The 23282-nt window shown below is 44.2% G+C and overlaps 1 protein-coding gene across 2 annotated transcripts in view; it reads right to left on the bottom strand.

Moving 5' to 3' along the window:
• Positions 1-23282, bottom strand: part of MTUS2 (microtubule associated scaffold protein 2) — a 253265-nt gene that overhangs the window by 18658 nt on the left and 211325 nt on the right. For both annotated transcript variants that reach the window (XM_052671410.1, XM_052671409.1), the window contains exon 8: positions 3744-3810. In XM_052671410.1, the coding sequence (XP_052527370.1) occupies positions 3744-3810 (67 nt within the window). The remainder of the gene's footprint in view (positions 1-3743; positions 3811-23282) is intronic.

The raw sequence follows: 23282 nt of genomic DNA, 5'->3' as shown, positions 1-23282 counted from the left end.
CAGAAGGTGCAACTCTAGCATTCCACTGAGTCAAGAATGCTTCAATCTGTTTCCCTGTTAGGTTCCTCCTCTGTATTGTTCCTGGCTCCCAGGGCAGCAGTGTCACAGAGTTCTCTGCAGCTTTTACTATGCCACCAAATAGTTGCAGTCACTTCAGACACTGAATTGACACTGAAGGCTTGATACCAACTAAATCAAAGAGCTATTGGGAAAGAAGTGATTAAAATTATCATGGTGATAACACTCAGAACACCACCACAGAAAAGGTGTGTTTTAGATGGCACTGAAAGTCCTTCTTTCTGATTTAGGTCCATAGCTGGTTTAGAAAAATACTGAGCTTTTGAATATACTGTGTCAGATGCTTATCCTTCCTTTGCCCTTCAAAAGGCACAGACACATATGGCCTTGTAAGTCAGCACAGTGGAAGAAGCTGCCTCTGAAGATGCAGACAACTTCAGAATGTTTCAAAACCATTACACTGATTGACATTTTATGTTTCCTGGAAGCAGAAAATCATGTCTTTCCTGTCTTTTTCTACTATGACGTCAGACTAAGCTCTAGTCTGCTTTGGTGAGGCTGTATCAGGGAGTTCAGCACTGCAGCAATGCCACATAGAAAGCTTTCCCACCTACCTCATACCACAGCAGGATTTATATGGTCATGAAACATCCTGTCTCTGTGGTTTGGCTTATAGCTGTAAACTCCATCCCTTGCTGCAACAGTTTCTCTTGGTGTGCAAAGCTACCAAAGAGCCCGCAGCTCTGGATTCAGAATAATTGAAACTTACTCATGCTTTAAATTGGAGCTGCAATGAAACCCTTCTCTTCGTAGCCTCTCTAATGAGATTACCCAGCACACAGGGAGAGCAGGCAATGAAGTGATATGTTTTAACCAAAAGAAAGTCAATCTGTAACACTTCCCAGAACATGAAACTCTTTCCACCGCCTAAAACACGAAAGTGCTCATGCTTTTCAAATCAAACTCTGATGCAGGTGCAAAATGGAGGAAAGAGGGCAAGTGTCTCTGCACACACTGAGGGAGAGGGAGATGTCACTGATGGTCCAAATCCTCTGCAGAAAAGCAGAGCTGGAGCCCAGCCCCTTTGCATTGCAGGGTCAACCCATGGGAACTGGGAGCTGTCATATGTACAGGGTTTGCCTGCTCGTGAGAAATGGGCGCTGCATCCAACAGCAAAAACAAACTGTGTAGCCTGCACCCTTACTTCTGACCCTTAGCCACAGAACTGCAGACAAATCACAGAAGCCCTTGTTGAGTTCAGTCTCCTCTGATCGGGAGGCACATCCAGAAGGAGCTGGCACTCCGGTTTCAAGTTCTTGCAAATTCACAGTGCAAATTTTAAACCTGACATCTGATTGTCTTACATTCGTATAGGCATTTATGCACCTCCACACCCCTCAGCTCACTTCACATGTCATTTATCTGACAGCAAAGGGACATGCAACTCTGACATTTAATTTCCACTAGTGCGAGGGGAAACAGAAGGTGTTCAACACTTCTTTTTTTCCAGGAGTCTCAGTGTTACATCTGAAAAGTGCTTATATGTATATATAATATATATATAATTTATAAAGATGGGTGTCTTGAGGGTAGAACGATTGCTTGTAGTGTTTTTCTAGCCTTGTTATTTCTAGCAAAATACATGAGCAAACCTTTTTGTATAAAATAACAAATTCCTTGGTGCTTACAAAGCTGTGGATGCACACATTCTTCTCCAAGCTGAGAAGCAGCACTTTTCTATTTCATTGCATGATGAGGTGTGTGACTCCACAACAATGCTAGAGGTAAAGGTGGAGGGTGTGACCCAAACCTAACCATCCTGCCTGGGTCCAGAAGGGTACAGCCCATAACAGACAGTGTTTTACACACATGGGTGTCTCCGATTCCCTGGGGCATCTCAAGCAGCACTGAACATCTATTTCTGGCCTAGATCTACACTGCCTAAGATGGGACTAGATACCCAACTCGCATGTAGACATTTAAAATAAGGTGAATAATTGTAATTAGAGAGACAGTCCTAGACAATGGCCTGTCAAAGCTGGACCACCCTCCCTGAGTGTTGCTCTCTCTTCATTGACAGAGAACCTGAAGAATCAGCCTGCACCACACATGCAATGTTACAGTATCTGAATTAGAGCTATCATCTATACAACCAAACATTAGACCAACCACCTGTACCAATCTTGACTACTCTAGCCTAGTTTTACTGATTCATCCAGACATTTGCAGTCTTACTTACATGGCAAACATGTACATGAGAAATCCAGAATTTTTGACCACTGCTCAAGCTGTTCATCTGGGCTGATAACTTTCAAATTAATGAGAGTCTGCTTATCAAAGTGTCTGAGACAAGTCAGAACTACTACTTGGCTGTAGTCAAAACAACTAAGTTACTGGTTCACTCTGTACTTTTCCCCTAAATGTTAACTTCAACTGCCTATGATTGCTGATGTTAAGTGACTGTTTTATTCTTTATTTGCATAAAGCTTGGCACAATAGGTAGAATTTTGTACAGCATAAAGATTCATCTGAGAATGAGAACAGCATAACCCTCATATTACGCAGGTGGGATATACATCTCCACTAGCATCCAAAGCTTGCACTGCTTTAGAGACAGCAAAGAACTGACAAGAACTGATCTCACGCATGGCATTGGTTACTGCACCTAGCTTGCAGATTCAAAACACAGTTGGTGTCACACCACCAATTACAAAAGTAAGGGAACAAATTGATCCTCTGCTCCCTGCTGTAAATCCAATGGAGAACGTGAGCAAATCCAAGAGACAGGGCTTCCAAATGAGAAGTGGATATACAACAGGGAGCTTCAGATGTGCCCTTCCTAAGCACATGTAGAAGCAGCTCCTCTGTGAGAGTGAAGAGTGTTGCTGAGGATGGATGAAGTCAAATAACAGGATGAAACTGTAAATAATATTTTGCTATTGCCGCAGTATCCTTCGGCAACGGGGACAAAACTCTCTCTGAAATGGCAATCAGCCAAAATATTTCAGAGGGAGCACAAGCAGCTGAGCATCGGAAAAGGGTTGTGCTCAGCTTTTCTGCAATGAGACACCAGAGGCAAAGCAAAGGCAAAGCACAGCCCTCCCTGTTGAGAAGTATCTACATCCCTGTCTCCCTCAAGGGGAGGCAGAGCCACTCTGGGCTCACCAAGTTCCACATGACCATTCCATAAAATCATCTGAGTTGGAAGAGAACTTTAAAGGTCATCTAGTCCAACTGTCTGCAGTAAACAGGAATAATAAACAGCTCCATCAGGTGCTCAAAGCTCCACCCAGCCTGGTCTTGAATGTCTCTAGGGATGGGGTATCCACCACCTCTGGGCAACTTCTTCCTTGTATTCAATCTAAATCTCCCTTCTTTTTTTTTGTTTGAAACCATTTCCCCTTGTCCTCTCACAACAGCCCATGCTAAAGAGTCTGTCCCCTTCTTTCTTATAGCTTCCCTTTATATACCGAAGGTCCACTCTCAGGTGGATTTATGAAGAGTCACTTTTCAGTACAGATAGTATACAATCAGTTTCAGTGCATCTTGATGGACTTGTCTGCACAACAAGTACAAAATGAAATCACAGAATCCCCTTGCCTCTGGGTTTCAGAAGACACTTTGTCCCATGTATGCAGGCTACCCAGGATCAGATCACAGGGAATATTGGACTTTGTGTAAACTGAGAGAAACACTTCTGTTGTTATTTTGCTTGTGCTACTTACCGACTTCATCCCTGATCTTTGCAAGCTCAACTCCTAGCTCGTCTATTTTCACAAGAGCATTTTCTTTCTGTTTAAGGGAAAAAAAAGAGAGAGAAATATGTAGTCCCCGGGTTTATCCCAGATAAGCACTTTCACATGTTCACTTAGTAAAGCAGATTAGAATGATTCCTCAGATTTTTGGGGGCGGTGGGGTAGGTAGGGGGGATTATAATAAACTCATTCAGTTTTTCAAGCTTAAAAGCCACCACTCATTGGCCACCACTACTTTGGTTTGGCAGGAATACATATACACAAAGCCACGTGCTCATGACAGCACTGAATACACCAATTACTCCCCTGTGTCTAAAAAGACTTGTCTACTATTTGCTGTTCAATCTGTGAACCATTCATAGTTGGACAACACATACAGGATGATACTGTTAATTCTGTTTGAACACTTTCATCTATTTGTGCCTGCATCTACCATAGTAATATGGTAACAAAATAGTATGCTCACGTAGTTGAATTTGCAGAGCAGATTACTGCACTTACACCATTCTAGACACGGTGAGCATACCCTACACAGAAGACACCTCTCCTGGCATGATGCTCGTGCCTATTTCCACATTTCCTTCAGATTGTTTTATTGACTGCAAAGGATATGAGCTCCTTCCCTTGACCTGTTTCAAAAGAAATCTGAATGCATCTGAATAATGAAGGCATTCAAACAGATGTGCTGGACAAAGGAAAAATAAATGATATCATCATTAAGAATGCTGAATTACTGAGATGTGGGACTCTGATATTAGATATTCCATAAGCGCTGTGTGAACTGACAAAGAAAAGCCTCAGGAAAATCTATAGGAGTTTATTTGTTTAATGCAATAAATCCCAGCATTTGAAATTGGAAAAGTCCTGAATCAGATTAGGGAGAAGGCAAAGGAAAGTAGACATACTCCTTTGTGTAGACATGCTGGTCATGTCACTTATGGCTAGGAAAGCTGGATGAAGCTGTTATAAATGTGTCCCAGGCTAGAAAAGCTAATGAATCTCTAAAGGACAATCTGGAAAAATCTAATCTGAGAAACAAGGCAGTGTAGTAGCAAATGGAATATAAAAGATGGAATGAGCAAACAAGACTAATACAAATCTAATGAAAGTGGAATGAATTCAGAGACTAATGTTTCTCTTTATTTTTCCTGCACTTAACTTCAGCTCTGTTAAGAGGAACACAGAATTGCTTTAATTGTAGAAATACCAGGAAATCCTAACCTGGAATTTGTAGTAATCCTTTACATGGTGCCATTTTGGGGTGACATCTATCATTTCCAAGGAACTCGCTTCCCCGACAATTTTACTGTAAACCAAATGATTGGTGGATCTGATTGGCAGAGCCAGCTCCATACACTGACACTGCTGACTAATGCACAGGGCATCGCCTGCCAGGACTGCAGTCTCCAGACTGCAATAGGCCAAAACAAAAAAAAAAAGCTTTAAAGAACCCAAAAGATCCAGATTAAAATAGCCTGGTATGTGCCCCTTGCACAGATGCAGAAAACAGCATTCTTACAGAGATAACGTTTCCCCTTTTGGAGAGTATCACTGCATCTGCCCACACTGCCCAGTCCCTCCCTTGGAGTCAGGAAGCGTTCCTGACAGGCTGCCAGGAGCAGTGCCCTTGGAGGTATGTGCTCAGGGATACACTGGATACGGGGATCACAGATGGGGAGCACATGCTTAAGTTACCCACTCCCGGAAAGTAAAGCAATTTACAGCAAGGAGGCTCTGAGCCCCATGTAGGTCATTTGCAGCATCTACAGATGAGCAGAACTCAATGGGATTGTTAATATCCTCCTTATAGGCAAAAAATGGGAATTTAAAAAAAAAAAAAGGTATAAATAAATAAATAAATACATGTCCTAGTTAAGAAAGAAGAGTTTAAATTTTGTTTCTACCTAAGAAATATGACAAACTCCTCATCTGACATTGCCTCAAGGTTTGCCCTACCTCTGAGGATGCCTGGTGATGAATTTCTCTCCAGAAGAGAGAAGTCACCATGGTGCCAGCTGGAAGATGCTGTCCCCACACCCACCTTCTGGCATGAGTGCCATCCCACCCTGTGGAACACTTGGCAAACACCATGATGTTGGGAAGCAGCTGTGTTGGTGCAGCTCAGGTGCTTTGGCTGTCACGTACCTCCTCTACCAGCATTTCTTGTGCTGCCTTATAGTGCAGTAAGAGCTTCCACATTGCTCTTCCAGACCTCTTTTCCTGTCTCTTGAGACATCAGACATGTGAGGGGTGCCCTCAGCACCAACTTTTATTGTAGTGCAGCTTTCTTGGAGGATTTTTTTTTTACTGAACAGTGGCATATCAGTTGGACTTGGACTCCATGGTCCTTATGGGTTCCAACACAGAATATTCAATGATCAGTGCTTATTTTTCTCTTCTGTGAGAGAGACAAGGAGTACTTGGGCTGATCACTGGATCAGCCTCATGGTCTCCTGGATGTGCAGCGAAGTCACAAATCCCTGACATTTTCTGTTACTGTAACCTGCTTTGTCAGTGTAACACGATAGGATTGGACTGCAGGCATTCCTGGGACCGGTGTCAACATGACACTAATCCTACATGAAAAAGCCTATCCCTGTTATCACCAGTGGGGCTCAGCACATAACCAGCACACCAGAGCCAGTGCAGCCAGGGCTCTGGGAATGCCAGTTCTTGGGAAACCCAGTATTACAGTAGAGTGAAACTGGATCTGAAGTGAGAACGAAAAGCTATCAGATCCAATGTGGAGATTCATAGGGGTTCAACCTCAAAACATCAAAACAATCAGAAAATCCCCACGCACACAAGGTCAAGTCCACCAAAACAAATGTGCAAGACTCAAAATTAACAGGATATCCTATCGAATTAATCAACGTTCATTATGTTTATCACAAATGAGTACTTGAAAGAGAAGGCAGAGCAAGCAGGAACCTTTCTGCCCTCCCATGGGTTTGTGCCCCATGGGCTCAGCAGACCCACAGAGCTCTGCAGCCTCCCCTCACTGGGACACTGCTTGGAGTAGAGCTGCTGAGAGGGACTGAGAGCCAGGTCCAACCCAGGGCTTCATGGCTCAGCTGCCACCCCAGGGCCATGGCTGGTTCCAGCAAGTGAAAAGACTACAGACACTATGAGGAGACTGCAAGTATCCAGTCCTTCAGTGAAGTAGGTAGAAGAAATGGCTATGATCTGAGCCATGATTTTTTTTCTCTCCTAAATGTGAAAGCAAGACAGTGTTTGTTTGTTTTTCGTTTTTAACAAAGCAAAACGTTGCTTTTATTTTTAAATACTTTTAATGAATGACAATTTTAATTATTGCTTGGAAGACTTAGGAGAAAGATCTTTCATTGGCTGCATCCCAAGAAATGACTCTGAGACTGATGTACATCTCATGAACTAAAGTCATGCTCCTGATGGAGATGAAGGAAGTTGGCATCATACCTAACACAATGGTTAAGTCTTGTGTCTGGAATATGTCCCATCTCCTCAGCCAGAAGGAAATGCAGAACAAAACAGGTAGAATGGTATGTTAGCTCTGTGCTAATGCTCTGTTGAATAAAAGCTGCAGTAACATCTCTTTTTCCTATCATAAGCTTTAAAATATGCAGACTTCCCAGCATTTCTCCTGTGAAAGACTCAGCAACACTGCAGCAAGTAAACCAGACACTCAATGTGGTACTTATGTACTCCCAATTCATTTGAAACTTCCTGAAGTCCCTGAAGGACAGGCAGAAGCAGCAGATTGGTGCAGCTCATGGAAAGTGGGCAGGCAGGCAGGGGGAGGAATGTGACAACTTTCCAATTAATGACAGCAGCCATAAAGTTAGCAGTGCAGTTCTGAAAATAAAAATTAAACACAGCAATAAGCAATACTAAGTCTGCTTCACAGATGACACAGGTTAGGCCAGGAGGATCAGAAAACTGCCCAGAGCCATGCACCAAGTCACTTGCAGCAGGGAAAGCGACCAGAGCAGTGGGAGTCACAGCCACAAATGGACACGTTCCTCCTCCCTGATGACTAATAATGCACTTGCAGTATGCTGCATCCTAAGGTCTGAGTACACGTACAGACTGTCTGCAAACATTTCCTAATGCTCTGCACTGCCACCTAAAAACATGCATTGCACACAGATGCTCTGTGGTACTGCACTGGTTATTAACATTGCTCCTTCAGAATAGTTTTCCTGTATCCAGAGCTTTCAAAATAAAAAAAGATTTAAAAAAAAAAAAAGAGAGAGAGACTCTGACCTGCAGAGGGTGCTTAGTCATGGTTGTGCTTTATTCAGAGTTCCCTGGGGGCAGGCCATAAATTATCAGGAGAAAAAAGAGAATATACATTGGGAAACCTGTCATAGCAATAAATAGTTCAGCTGATACTCGCAGGAGCAAAGACTGCTGCCCACTGTGACTCATGTGCACAATGACCTACAGCCTTTCCTCCATCAGGGGGGCAGCAGTAATCCTCCTCCATCATTTCCTTTTGCCCAAAGTTCACAGGTGGAGCTGACCACCGGGACAGCCCCCAGTGAGTGCACTTCCACAAGCTCCACATTAAGCCTGACACTGTCCTTAACTCCATTTAAACACGTTACTAGGTAAAAGGGGACAGCATCAGCTTTTCAATTGACTGACAATGAGTATCTTAAAACTCCAAACTAATGAAGTCCACTGCACAAGCACATGCTTTTGCCAAGAAAGCTGCTATTAAGTAAATTAAATGCATACGCTCATCTATAAACTCCAGGCAAAGGCCAAGGAACACAGCACCAAGCACTGTGTTGGCTCTACCTGGCACCAGGCAGCCTTCTGCTACCTGTAGCTGTGTACCTACCTCTGCTCTCTTTCCTGCCCGACTCTTTCCGATGCTCGGGAGTTCGGTCCCGTTAGATCCATCCTGAAAGCAATTTCCAGGGGGTTGGAACTGGCTGATCGTTAAGGTCCCATCCAACCCAAGCCACCGACACGTCGGAAAGGAGTGTCAGAGGTAAGCCCTTAGGACAGGTAGGGCCGCCCGATCTCTCTTCAAACTTCACCCAACTTCTTTGGCGTCTCGCACCTTTGCACGCTCACCGACAGCGCGCCCGAAGCCCACCGCTCTCTGCGGCCGCCTCCCAGTCCCAGCCCCGGCACGGCACCACCGAGCATCGCCCCTCCCGCCCTGGGCTCCCCGCTCCCGGACCGAGGGACAAAAATATCCACAAGTACCATGCGGTCCTCGCAGAGCTCCGCCGAGAAGCAGCGCCCCATCTTGTCCCGCAGCGTCAGAACGATGCCCCGGCGACGCCGTCGTGACAAAGGGCAGGGGCCGCGCCGTGGTAACGGCGGGACGGAGGGCAACGGTCCCGCAACTCGCCGGCCCCGGCCGCGCTGAAACCCGAGAGGGAGCCCGGGCTGTCCCCGAAAGGCGGGTCCTCCTCACGGCGATCTTCATGCTGCGCCCGCGGTCATTTATCACCGCGGTCCCGCTCCTCCGCAACCCGCCCGGACGTCCCAGCGCTCGCTGCCGGCTGCGCCGCGGACATCTCGAGCTGAGCGCTGGCCGGGCGGCTGCCAACGCTGTGCGCACTGCGCGCACTGTGCGCACGCTGCGGCTCGCTGCGCTCCGCGCTCCCGTAGTGCCGCTCCCCCCCTCCCCTCAAGCCGCTGCCCCTCTCCCGAAGCGCTCCTTGAGATCCCCAGCAAGATCACTGCCCGCGGTGATGCGCAGGACTGCAAAGCACAGACCTCTGCAGTGTGCAATGAGAGTTTTGTAACGCTTCGGGATGATTTTTTTCCCCCCAGAGAAATGACTCAAAGTGTGGCTATCGGTGATCAGTTGCATAAGCAAGACTGAAACACAGAAGTTGGGCACTGCAGTTCTGAGAGTCCAAATTAAAACTAACAAACGCCTTGGGTTATGTGACGAATCACAGTTACAGAGTCACAGAGTCACAGAATGGGTTGGCTTGCAAGGGATCTTAAACCCACCCAGCCCCAACCCCAGCTGTGGGCAGGGACACCTCCCAGCAGCTCAGGCTGCCCAGGTCCCATCCAGCCTGGCCTTCAGCACCTCCAGGGATGGGGCACCCACAGCTCTCAGGGCAGCTGTGCCAGGGCCTCCCTACGCCCTGAGTAAACAATTTCACCCTGACATTTAACGTAAATGTCCCTTCTTTTAGTTTAAAGCCATACCCCTTTGTCCTGTCACTGTCAGACCATGTAAAAAGTCAGTTTCCCTCCTGTTTATAAGCTCACCTCAAGTCCTGGAAGGTCTGGAGCCTTCCCCAAGCTAAACAAGCCCAGTTCCCTGAACCTATCTTCGTAATAGAGGCGCTCCAGCCCTCTGGTCATCTTCATGACCCTCATATAATCAATCAATCAATCAATAAATAAAAAACTGAATCTCAACACACATGCTCATGCAAGACCTAACTTTTCTTTGGAACACATGGAAATGAATTTGGTTGGCTCCTGAACAGCCACAGAGTAGAAATTATAAAATACTTCAAAATACAGTAAAATACTTTCATCCTCACTGTAGGCACTTTTATTTATTTATTTAGCCAAGCTCTGTGATTTGTACCATTCTCAGTCTGAAACCTGACTGGAAGCCTTTTAACTGCCATGGCAAAGTATGTATATGTATCTGTCAAAACACCGTGCTTATCAAACTGGACAATATTTAGGGCTATGGGAGTGAACATGAGAAGAAAAATGAAAGAATGTGAAGTCTGAAGTCATCATTCTGAGGGACAATTAACAGCAATTTCAATGGAAGATGGAGAGTCCTCAGCTGGAATAACAGCAAAGTTAAGGACTGTGCTGCTTATTCAGTCATAAAATGACAATGATGAATGCCTCAATACAGCTCTGAATAAAGCAAATACAAGCCTAGGCCGTAGGAAAAAGAGGGGAGGGAATGAGGAGAGGTAATGAGCGCTCTGAGGATAAGGCAGAGCCCAACATGGTCTGAGGAAACTCAGGCTATCAGTTAAAAACCATCTGAGATGTTACTCTGTTTTCTTACTTGAAATAGAAATCGTGGCACTAAGGGACATGGTTCAGTGAGGGGATGTGGCAGAACAGGCTGATGAGCAGGCAAGTCTTGTTTCCCATCTAGGTGATCCTGTGATTCTATGAAAATACAGGTAAGCCCTGCAAAGAGTTCCTTGCACCAACTGCACCAATTCCATGGAATTTGCAATGGGGATAATAATTACATTTGGAAACATCAGAATAGTTGCATCCAACAAGGTACTTAATAGGGTATGTTTTACAAGCTACTCCAGCATTTGCTGACTTCACTGGAAACAACTGCCAGCATTTCCCTGGGTAAACCAGTTGGGTAATTAAAGTCCAAGAAGGACATCTAGATTTTTTCACACATCCCAGCACAAGGGAGCTGCTTAGTCTATAAACAACCTATTTTAATGGTAAAACAGCACTCAGGTATTCTTTTTTTTTTTCTTTGCTGACAGAATCAATGCCTTCCCCTATGAAATGCATGATACAACTCCTATTTACTGTTCAAACACTTACAATGCTTTACATCTATTTTAAATCCCTTCCTTCCTTCCTCTTCCTCTTTCTCTTCCTCTTTCTCTTTCTCTTTCTCTTTCTCTTTCTCTTTCTCTTTCTCTTTCTCTTTCTCTTTCTCTTTCTCTCTCTTTCTCTTTCTCTTTCTCTTTCTCTTTCTCTTTCTCTTTCTCTTTCTCTCTTTCTCTTTCTCTTTCTCTTTCTCTTTCTCTTTCTCTTTCTCTTTCTCTTTCTCTTTCTCTTTCTCTTTCTCTTTCTCTTTCTCTTTCTCTTTCTCTTTCTCTTTCTCTTTCTCTTTCTTTTTCTCTTCCTTCCTCCCTTCCTTCCTCCCTTCCTTCCTGATTTCCTTCCTTTCCTTCCTTTCCTTCCTTCCTTCCTCATTATAATCAGAAAATCTGACAGTTTCTAAATTCAGTTTGTTATGTCCTGTATTTTAAATAATGGTAATATGTACAACACATGAACACACACCATATATATATATATATATCCTAGTCTTTTTTAACATGTTCTGCAGAGTATATTTTATCAACTAATTAATTTAATTGGCAAAAGATCAGGTTGCATTCTCCAGTGAAAGCACAGCCAGCTGAGTATCACATGCCCCCTTCCACTAAATACTTCATAGTGTGCTTTCACTGACATAAAAGATGGATGTGACACTCCTAGAAGGCCAAACTGGAGAGGATCTGCCAAAGATCTGGCACTCAAAAGTGGGTTCAGATGATGGGTGGTGTCTACTCTGAAACCATACCCTGATCACACATGCCATTCCCTTCACAAGAATGTATTCCCACTCCACTGTCAGACCCATCATCTTGTGCTGATGCCCACTAGGCACCCTCCCAAACAAGGGGAAGTCGGGAATCCTTCCTGGGTTTAAAACAGCTGGTGGTTCAGGCACTGGCACTACACTTCTCACAGCCACATGCCTGAAGTAGGTTACTTACGGGTACTGTGAAGAAGATTGACTGTGAACCTGCAAAATATATAGCCTGTATCTTCATGTATGTTTATGTGCTTGCACATGGTACATACACGAATAGCACAGAACTACCTACAGTTGTAATTAAACATGCATATATTCAGCTTTTTTTTCCCACATGTAAAAGGACAGGGAGCTTTCGCAATATGGTGAAAGTGATCTCCAGTGCCCCTGAGGGAACTCTCATCACCAGCAGGATTACAGCCCTGGCCCTCTGCCCTGCACCCTGCTTCCTTCTGGCCAAACAACTCAACTGAGACAATGTGCCATTTGACAGGGACTGCTCTTCATTACAAGTTTTTGCACGTGAGATAGAACATTAAATCAACTCTGTAAAAACTCCATAATGATGCATGCCACAGGTGCAAACAATGACACAAGCAATGAAAATCTTAATCGCTTAAGATTTTCCACACACTGAACTTTCCAAACGCGTTGTCACATTAGCACAAAGCTTATGATAAAATCCCTGCTGGAAAGCAACTCCAGGCAAAGAGGTAGATCTTCTCAGTAGTCCTCTAATAAGCAATGGGGCTATCTTTGTAATTAACATGCACTGCTTGTAGCACAGCAAGGGCCAGAGGCTTTAGCTAGAGGCAGAACCTTACTGTCGAGGGTCAGAGGCTTTAGCTAGAGGTTGACCATCATTGTATAGGGCAATGCAATACAAAAAGACTCAGCACCAAATGCTGTGGTATGTCACAGACCCAATTCCTTGGAATCTGTGAGGGACAATACAAGAAAGGAGCAGAGTGCTGAGGAAAGCAAGTAGGGATCAGAGCCTGGCCCCCTCCTCACTACCTTACCCTCCTGCACACATCCCAGCAGAGGCATAAACAAGAGAAACATACAGAAGCAGCTTTGGATTTTTAACCAGTAGGACCTGATGACCTCTTGCTTCATGGAAGCTGGTATCCTTAGTAGGAGACACTCAGTGCTTGCCAGCAAAAGTTTGAAGTGAAGATGGAAATTTCTGGAGGAAAATGAGAAGGAAAACTAAAGCCAATGTTTTGAGAAGAAGCTCTGTTCTATTCACTGTATCTGAAGGGAGATGATGCTTGTAACACTGAACTATGTGTGTCATGGAGCAGGAAGTTCCTTATGTGAACTGTGCATTATCCATCTTTTATGAAGCACTGAAAATGTGTGGTGAGAGGCATACCATGAGAACTATGTCAAACAAATATTTTACTTATGCTGAACAGAAAACAGTCTGAGGACAAGAGTAGGAAAAGATCACACAAAGGGCCTCAAGGGACATGAACTCTTTTGCAAGACGATTGCCAGCTCTGGAAATAGGTTGGTAGTGCAGTATTGATGGTTATGGAACGAAATAGTAAACTAGGAGAAAGCTGAAGGAGACAGAGTTAAGAAGTGAGGACCAAGAATACAGAAGACAAACACCACTGAGCTATGGGGAGAGAAAATGGGTACGGAACACTGAGGTGGGGGCACAAGTTGAAAAATAGCTTCACTTGGAAAAGAAACCAAAGCACAGATTTTGACCAAAGACGAAACGTGGGAGGAAGGAAAAGTCATTCTGAAGACAACAGTGCAGAAAATAAAGGGCCATGCAGCAGGGAAGAGCATGGGGAACATCAGACTGCAGGAATGAGGAGATAAGGAGAGACATGAAGGTCAGGTTCAGATGACCTAATGCATAACTGAGACTTTCTGTGATGTTTCAGCTCTAGAGCGTGACAGAAAAGTCAGGCGGTCGGCAAGTGTCACCTCCTGCCATTCCCTGCAGTCAGCAGTGAGAGGTGATGGTGACACTGACATCAAGCACCTCTGAAGGATGACATGAGGAGAAGCCAGTTGTGGCACGCAGTGTTTTGTCTGAGGCAGTATCAGATGGGGCAGAACAAGGCTATGCCAGCACTGTGTTTGGAATAGAGGTTCAGAAGCTTGCTGGGTGGTGTGTCACTCGTGTTTGTCACTCCTGGCAAACATCTGTCAGTGGATCAGACTGGTGTTAAAACTAAACCAGCAAGAAAGCAGGCAAGTGGGAGAGAGAGGCAACCTCTCTAGCACAGGGTCAGCTTCTCTGGTGTAGAAGTATTTGTGGATTTGGCACAGCAGCACAGTGCTCTGCTGGCAGCTGGGAGGTGAGCCCTGTCATCTTGACAAGTACAAGGCACAGTGGCCTGAATGACAAAAGTGAATAGATTCACTACTACATTTCACTGTCCTGTTGGAGCTGCATTAAAGGTTTTCTTTGATGCAGCTCTGTTGTTAGTAATAATGCTCGCCATGTTGGTCACTACACATGCACATGTAACAGATGATTTCTCCAGGTTAACTTAAAAAAAAAAATAAATCAGATAATGAAATACAGAGATTTGGGGATTTCTGAACACCTGAGCAGTCAATCATTGATTTCAGCTATACGACTCAGCTAGAGCAGGTCATGCCAGATGTCTCTGGAACGGCAATTTCCCTTGAATTTATAGTAAGTTTCACATTATGTGTATTACTCAGTGCCATGAGATTTTAATGATCCTTGGGTAACTTGTGTGGAAGGAAACATTTTTAATATAGTTTTCAACAATACAATTACACAATTGTATATCTGGAAGAATAGAATGTTTACTCTAGTATTTAACAAATTAACATGGACTACGTGCTCTCTATTTCTCAAATGAGAGCCTTGTCATCTGACCAAATTTTTAACTCATTTTTCATATGAGAAGAATGTGAAGATTTACACAGAATTCTTTCAGAGCTTTTTATTTCTGCTAGTGTAGCCTTACATTTATTTTTACAGCAGTAGCTTGCAAGGCCATGGATTAAAATGCACCAGAGGACAATACTTTATTAGGGTGTTTTCTAGCTCTTGGTGTTCAGAGTGGTGTAAAGTGAGCATTTGCTTCAGATTCCAAACCAACTAGCTCTTGCTGACAAGGAATTCATCTTTTTCTCACATGAAACGTCATTTATCCACCAAGATCCCAGGGAACGAAAACAAATGCATATTTTCATTGAACTTCTCACCTGCCCTCTGCCCAGGGATATACAACCCCCAGGGCTATGTCTAAATTCCAAACCTTTGAGTAGCTTGAAGCAGATGGCCATTTTCTTACATCAACTTCTCAGAGAAACATTCCCTTCTTTTCCCAGCTATCTGGGAATCTCCTCTTCTTTCTACTACCACTGAGATACACTGGCCCAAAGCCAATGACAACTTGAAGCTGCCACACTGTGAGTCTGAGCAGAGCAAGGGCTGAGTGCTGACACCCCACGACAGCAATGTCAGCAGCAAAAATTCCAATGGCTTCATATGGACAGGGCTTTCCCCCAGTGGGGAAAGAAGATTCCCAGCTCATAACAGTGTGAATCCGCTATCTTGGATGAGGACTTGGGACTATCTTTTTATCCAAAGAAAACGTAACTCAGACCATTTTTAGAGCTCATTTTTAAAATTCATCATTTATACTATTTTCTCTTTCCAGCAGCCATATACTTACAGTTATTTTAAAGATGAAATTATAATAAACATTTCTTAGATCATTATTAAAAAAGACAACAGCACTTTCTGAGCAACCTAGCCTAGCTGTATTTGTCCCTGTTCATTGCAGGGAATTGGACTAGATGACCTTTAGGGTCATCCAGCTCAAACAATTATGTGATTCTATGATTGTAAGATTCTATGAAATTATTTCTGTTATGTATGAGATATGGCTGCACAAAAGCAGCATTTGAATCACATCTCAGGGGTGAGAGAAAGCAAGGCAATTCCAGGAGACTTCAGCTGAGATCTCTTAGAGCTCACATCTGGAAATGGAGAGCTCAGACCTGAAGGGGAGGTGAGAGATGAGCTGTGTTTAGGGCATCTGATACAAAAGCATAGCTACACTCTTTTGGATGGCTGTGAGGACACAGAAAGAATCACAGAATCATAAAATTATTTGAGTTAGAAGGTACCCTAAAAGTTGCAAACCTCTTGCAGTGAGCAGGGACACATAAAGCTCCATCACAAGCTCAGAGCCCCATCCAGCCTGACCTGTAGAGAGGGCTTTAAACTAGATATGAAAGGGGAAGGGGATAAAACCAGGCCCGCTAGAGATGAGCCTGGGGGAACAGCAATGGGATTAGGGGAGAGGCAAGGGGCTCAGCTGAAGTGCATCTACGTCAATGCACACAGCAAGGGCAACAAACAAGAAGAGTTGGAAGCCATTGTGCGATAGGCTAACTATGACTTAGTTGCCATTATGGAAACATGGTGGGACCACTCCCATGACTGGAGTGCTGCAATGGTTGGTTACAAACTCTTCAGAAAGCATAGGCAAGGAAGGAGCGGTGGCGGTGTGGCTCTATATATTAGAGAGTGCTTTGATGTTATTAAGCTTGAGGCTGGGGATGGTAAGGTCGAATCCCTATGGGTTAAGATCAAGGGTAGGGCTGACAAGGCAGACTTCCTGTTGGGTGTCTGCTACAGATTGCCAAGCCAGGATGAAGAGAGAGATGAGGAGTTCTACAAGCAGCTGGCAGAAGTTGCACAATCGTCAGCCCTTGTCCTCATGGGGGGCTTCAACTTCCCCAACATATGCTGGGAATACAACACAGCACAGAAAAAGCAGTCTAGGAGGTTTCTGGAGCGGATGGAGGATAACTTTCTGATACAGCTGGTGAGAGAGTCAACGAGAGGAGCTGCCCTACTTTGACCTGCTGTTCGCAAACAGAGAAGGTCTGAAGGTCTGGTGGGAGATGTGGAGGTTGGGGGCTGTCTTGGACAGAGTGACCATGAAATGGTAGAATTCTCAATTCTTGGTGGAGCCAGGAGGGGGAACAGCAAAACTGCTACCTTGGGCTTCCAGAGAGGGGACTTTGAATTATTCTGAAGGCTAGTAGAGGGAATCCCCTGGGTTTCGCTCTTAGAGAGTAAAGGGGTCCACGATGGCTGGTCACCTTTCAAGAAGGAAGCCTTAAAGGCGCAGGAGCTGGCTGTCCCTGAGCCGCAGAATGAGCCGAAGGGGAAGTCCTGCATGGATGAACAGGGAGCTATTCTTGAGGCTCTGGGAGAAAAAGAGAATCTACCTCCTGTGGAAGAAGGGATGGGCGACTCAGAAAGAGTATAGAGAAGTTGTTAAGATGTGTAGAGAGAAAATCAGAAATGCAAAAGCCTAGCTTGAACTCAACCTGGCAGCTGGGGTTAAAAGGAATAAGAAACCCTTTTACAAATACATCAGTGCTAAGAGGAGGACTCAGGAGGATCTTCATTCTTTTATTGGATGAGGCGGGGAATGTGACCACTGAGAATAAGGAAAAGACAGAGGTTCTGAATGCCTTCCTTACATCTGCCTTCAAAGGTCAGACCAGTTATCCTCAGGGTGCTCCGCTCTCTGACCTGGTAACCTTGACTGGAGGGCAGACAGAACCCCCCATGATTTGGGAGGATGCAGTCAGAGACCTACTACTCCAGCTGGACTGTCACAAGCCCATGGGACCAGATGGGATTCACCAGAGAGTGCTGAGAGAACTGGCAGAAGTGATAGCCAAACCGCTCGCCATTATCTATCAGCGCCCTTGGTTGGCTGGTGAGGACCCAGAAGACTGGAAGCTTGCCAGCATGACTCCCATCTATAAGAAGGGTTGTAAGGAGGATCCGGGACACTACAGGGAGACCTGTTTGCCTGACCTCGGTGCCAGGCAAGGTTATGGAGTGGATTGTCTTGAGGGAGATCATGCGGCACGTGCGGGATGACCGGGGGATCAGGCCTAGCCAGCACGGGTTCTCAAAGGGCAGGTCCTGTTTAGTGAGAGTTATTGGTGATGTGTGGATGGTTGGACTGGGTGATCTTGAAGGTCTTTACCAACCTTGGTGATTCTGTGACCTTGAGTGTTTCCATCACCTCTCTGCACAACCTGTGCCAGTGCCTTGCCATCCCTGTAAAAAACTTCTTCCTTAATCTAGTCCAAATCTCAAATATCAAGTGGACGTATTTTCCATTGAAAAGATAGCTAAAATAAAGTCAGAGTCCTCTTAGTACAGTAATTACCATGCAGCTATGCCTTGTAGCAATGACCCATCTAATCCAGGTCCTGCATCCAGCAGTGATGATTGCCACAAACTTCAGAATAAGATACACAAACGTGAAGCCCTGCATCAGAAAAGCTGTCCTGCATGCAGATCTTTTCCTGACAAAAATCTGAACAAGGCTTCTGACCTTAAAAGAAGGGTCTTCTCTCAAATAAATGCATCTAAATATTCCTGTTAGCAACCAATCTTTGTAGAATTCAGGAATGATTCAGGTTGATTCAATCAAACAACATGATCTTTGCGTTGCAGGAGATTATATTTCACACAATTATCAGCAGTTGTATCTGATGAAGGCTTCTGGAAACAAACCACACACATAAAGGTGTGGACCTGCTTCCAGGTCTCAGAGTTTGTTCCAATAATTGATCACCTCTGCTGCCAACACTTTGTGCCTTCCTCAGGTGTTGAAGGTGCAAAGCTTCCAGCCACTGGGTTTTGCTAAATCTCTGTTGAAGGCAGAAACTTCTGATTTATGGCAGCACCTTCTTATGGAGATTCTCCTGCACTGGATTTGGCCACTTTGTCTTTTTTTTTCCAACAAAATCAGTTGTGCTCTGCAATTTCTCACAGCAAAGGGTTTTTCCAGCCCTCGTAGCTGCCTATTGCTCTTCTCTGTTTCAACTGTTTTCTGAAGAACTGTGAGCACTGATGTTAAATATCATTTTCCAGTATCAGTCTCCCCAGCACTGAATGTGCAGGTGATATCATCCTCTTTACTTCTATTTGCCATCTCTCCTTATTCAACCAAAGGTCTTCATTGTTTTTCTTAACACAAACTCACGGTAGGAATTCACGTTGTTTTGCTCTGACACCAGCAACCCTAATTACTCCTGGAGTTAACAGCTTTCCAGCTGACACACAAGCCACGGTTCTGCGGCATGACTTGCATTCTGTGTTTGCATTTGTTCATTAAATTCTGATTGCATTACAACACATTTCATTTAAATGGCCCAGCTCACTCCAGACTATCATGTGGTCCAATTGCCTTCCCTGAGCCAAGCTCTCTCTGCAGTGAGCCACTCACAGGAGGATGGGGTGAAGGGATAAAGTCTGTGGGTTGGCTGTGCAAAAGTCAGGATCATCATGAAAGAGAACTCCAATCAGAACTAGCTTCAGCCCTGCTGAATTCTCACCAAAAAACAATCAGTGGGAATATGAGCATGCTGGTTTTGTATGATCATGAGTAGCATACTTGCAGTCTGTAAGTCTGTGGCTACGTGCCTGCTGAAATTTGTAACCGCAATCTATGCAGGACGCAACAGGGATATGAAATTGCACCTTCAAAATTAAAGATCACATCAGAGCTTTGCTAATAAAGAAAGCACTTCTCTTTTGGCATCACATCAATATGAAATCTTTTGGAGATGTGACACGCAGTCATGAAGAGCTAAAAGGTGGGAATTGCACTTCACACTCTACCTCTATTTTCAAAACTTGTTTTGCATTGGAGCAACCTCACAACTCCCAGGACTCTTCCATGTCCCTCAAAAAGTGTCTGCTGATGGATCCACGGAACAAGACTTATGATATTTACACTCTCACCTCCTGGGCCTGCAGCTGTAATTTTGGAAAGACTGAATTAAATCTGTCCAAGTTTGTAACTTATGCCATGGAGAGGAAAAACAGTAAATAATCTTCTGAAGTCTTTCTGCAAATAACATTTAAAAATAACTTTGGGGGCAGGGAAGAAAAGACAGAATACATTTAAATGCTCCTAAAACCTAGTAACTTTCAGTACTTCACTTTAAGAAGGATAAGTGAAACTGTCTTACGTGCAGCAGAAAATATCCCAAGGCTATGGGAAAGAACTTCAAACATTATAAACATACACGTGGCATCTACACATATATAAGGCATATATTCAATTGTTCCATGTTTATTTTAAAATGAATCACTGTCATGTGTTTGGCCACCGCTTTGGCTATATTATGTTCCTTCACAGTGTGTTTGTTTTTAAAAATACCATCTAGCAAAAGGTGAAGGCAAGAATATTGGGACAAAGACATTGAAGGGTATGAGAAGAACAGCCCATGTGCCAGGCTATGCAGCACACCAGATTAAGGGAAAAAATATTTTGCATTGCTCTTGCCTTGTGCATAGAACAGAAGAGCCATGTATTCAGAGGGGCCTTCCTCAGCCTGATAACACCTGACCAGGGACAAATCCCTAAGCCTGATGACGCTGAAGAGGTGCATACATTCAGATAAATGGTATAACTTCTAGGGTGACTTCAGTTTTCAACTTCCCTTCTTATTTTAGCAGATCAGTCTGCCCAGGCACCATCCAACCTGGCTTTGAATGTTTTCAAGGATGGGGCATCCACAGCCTCTCTAGGCAGCCTGTGCCTAGAGTCTCTGAGGAGACTTTTTTCCTAACATCTAACATAAATTTCCACCCCTCAAGTTTAAAACCATTTTCTTCCCAGAAATGTCCTGAGACAGCAGAACAGACTGCAGACGTGTGCCTGTGTGCTTGCAGGTTGTATATTTGTGTTCAGGTACATGATCATGTCTACCTTTCCTCATAGGGATCTATAGATCCCAGAATGAACTGGACGTATGCTGATTTCCAAGACTCAGTCATGTTGACTTCCCAGTTTTAATTGGGCTACTGCCTATTTAGATGCTGAGCACTTCAGGACTAGAACATCATCTTCATGCTGTTTGCAAAGTGTCTAGCACTCTGTTGGGATAACTGTGGAATAATAAAAATGTTAATGTCCTAAGTTCTAATGAGGATATTTCATAGAGCTCAAGTATTAAGCTAAAAGGAATACATCAAGTCAGCCAAACGCTTGCTGTTTTTAACACTCTCAGTTCAGCCCAGACAACATCTTTTTGTTCCTTGTTCTGTGTAATTCAATTAAACACAAGCTAATGTTATTTAAACAGATTGTATTGCACTGGCAAGTAAGAAGATAAAAAGTTATTTTTCGAGTACGTCTTTGTTGTTTGGGACAGGACAGGACAGGACAGGACAGGATAGGATAGGATAGGATAGGATAGGATAGGATAGGATAGGATAGGATAGGATAGGATAGGATAGCTCTGTCACTAGCTTTGGTGTCCTCCTCTGGACACATTCAGATACCTTAACATCCCTTTGATGTGGAGCCCAGAATTGCACACAGTATTCAAGGTGAAGCCACACCACCACAAAACATAGCAGGATAATCAGCTCTTCTGAGCAGCTTGCTGTGCTGTGCTTAATACTCCCCAAAATGCAGTTTGCCCCTTGGCTGCCAGAGCACACTGCTACTTGTGCTGAGCTGCTGTCACAATGCCTGCAGGTCCCTTCTGCTGAGCTGCTCTTGGCCACTGGGCTCCAGTCAGTTCCTGTGTCTGACATTATCCATCCCAGATGCAGTACCCAGCATTCTCCTGTATTGAACTTCATGCTGTTGATGATTGCCCAGTGATCCAATATGTCCCTATCCCTCTGCAAGATTGCTCATCCTCCCAGGGAGTTGGCAGCACCTTCCACTTCAGTGTCAACAAAGTTGGTACAGATGCAATCAACTCTTGCATTCAGATCACTGATGAAGATGCTGAGCAGAACTAGCCCTGGAACTGAGATGGGGGAACATCACCAGTGGCAACTTCCAGCCAGATGAAGCCCCATTCACTGCAGCCCTTTGAACTGCAGCCAGTTCATCTCAGCATAACATGGATCTGTTCATCTCACAGCTGGGCAATCTATCCAGACAATGCTGCGAGAGATGGCATCAAAGTCTTACTAAAATCTAGAAAGATTACATACATGGCCTACCTTTCACCCACTAAATGGGTGACCTTGTCGTAGAAGGGGATAAAATAAATAAGACAGGACTTTGCCTTCAAGAGGCTTTGCCTATAATAAACTGTGATGGCTAAAAACAAATCAAGGCAATTGATTGCTTGTTGCTGTATTTGCAATTAAGATGCTACTTCTGCAATTAAAAATCTGGCACGTAGCTGGTTTGATAGCCATTTAGCATTGCAAGATCTTTCTTACAGATAATAAATCATCCCTCTTAGTAGGCTGCAAAAACAGTAATATCCCCTAATGTGACTGTCCATTACATTGATCGTTACCACCATTATTACTATGATGCCCATGTAAGTAATCGTTAGACAAGTCTGAATTAACGAGACCATGCCACTTCCCTGTGGAGATGATGTAAAGCCACCAAACAAAAGCATTTTTGCCACAGCTCTAAAAAGCAAGCAGGGAGAAGGCAGAAGAGGTGGTACAGCACACGAGAGCTGGTGAAGGTGCCCACTCAAAGCAGTTCCTGTCAGGAGCATAGCTAAACAGAAAGGAAAGCACAAAGATGATGCATGCGCATGCATATGATGATGCATGTATGTACTGCCCTGACCCTTTTTTTTTCAGTGTGCATAGCTGGTTCCCTATGTGAGGATAGGTGAGGTTCAACTCTCTGATGATTTCCCATCATGTCTACACGGATGACAGGAACCAGGGAGATCCCAGAGGAGACCCTGAGCGTAAACACCAGCATGTAAATAGATGTCGAGTACTCTGCGGTCACTGCTTCTCCTGGATGAGGAGCTTGGTTTTTGTTCCCATTCCAGGCTGACTGCAACCTCCCTTAAAATCCTGTTCCAAAACTTTTCTTCAATTAGCCAGGAAGGGTCATCTGGAAACATTTACTACTACAACTCCCGTTCAGACAATTTTGAAAATGAGACAAATCAGAGACAAGAAAGGTATGAATTCAGAGAATAGCATGCCTATTTCCCACTCATTTCACAATCATTTTCCCTTACTTGCTGATGTTATAGATGGTTTTAAAAGACTTAATCAGTTCCTCAGTATCTCTGGCACAGATCTAACCACTGCACACGCACAGAAGCCACAAAGGGTCTACTAAAGAGTGACTCCAGGTGCCTGAATTAAGAACATATGTTCATATATGTTAATGTTCATATGTTGTTAATACATTTCTGATGCAAAGTACTGATCGAAGGAT

This window comes from Tympanuchus pallidicinctus, unplaced genomic scaffold (genome assembly GCF_026119805.1).
Source record: "Tympanuchus pallidicinctus isolate F22 unplaced genomic scaffold, pur_lepc_1.0 scaffold11, whole genome shotgun sequence".
In the NCBI taxonomy this organism is placed as follows: Eukaryota; Metazoa; Chordata; class Aves; order Galliformes; family Phasianidae; genus Tympanuchus; species Tympanuchus pallidicinctus.
The sequence above is the reverse complement of the archived record's forward strand: the minus strand, read 5'-3'. Positions and strand labels throughout refer to the sequence as shown.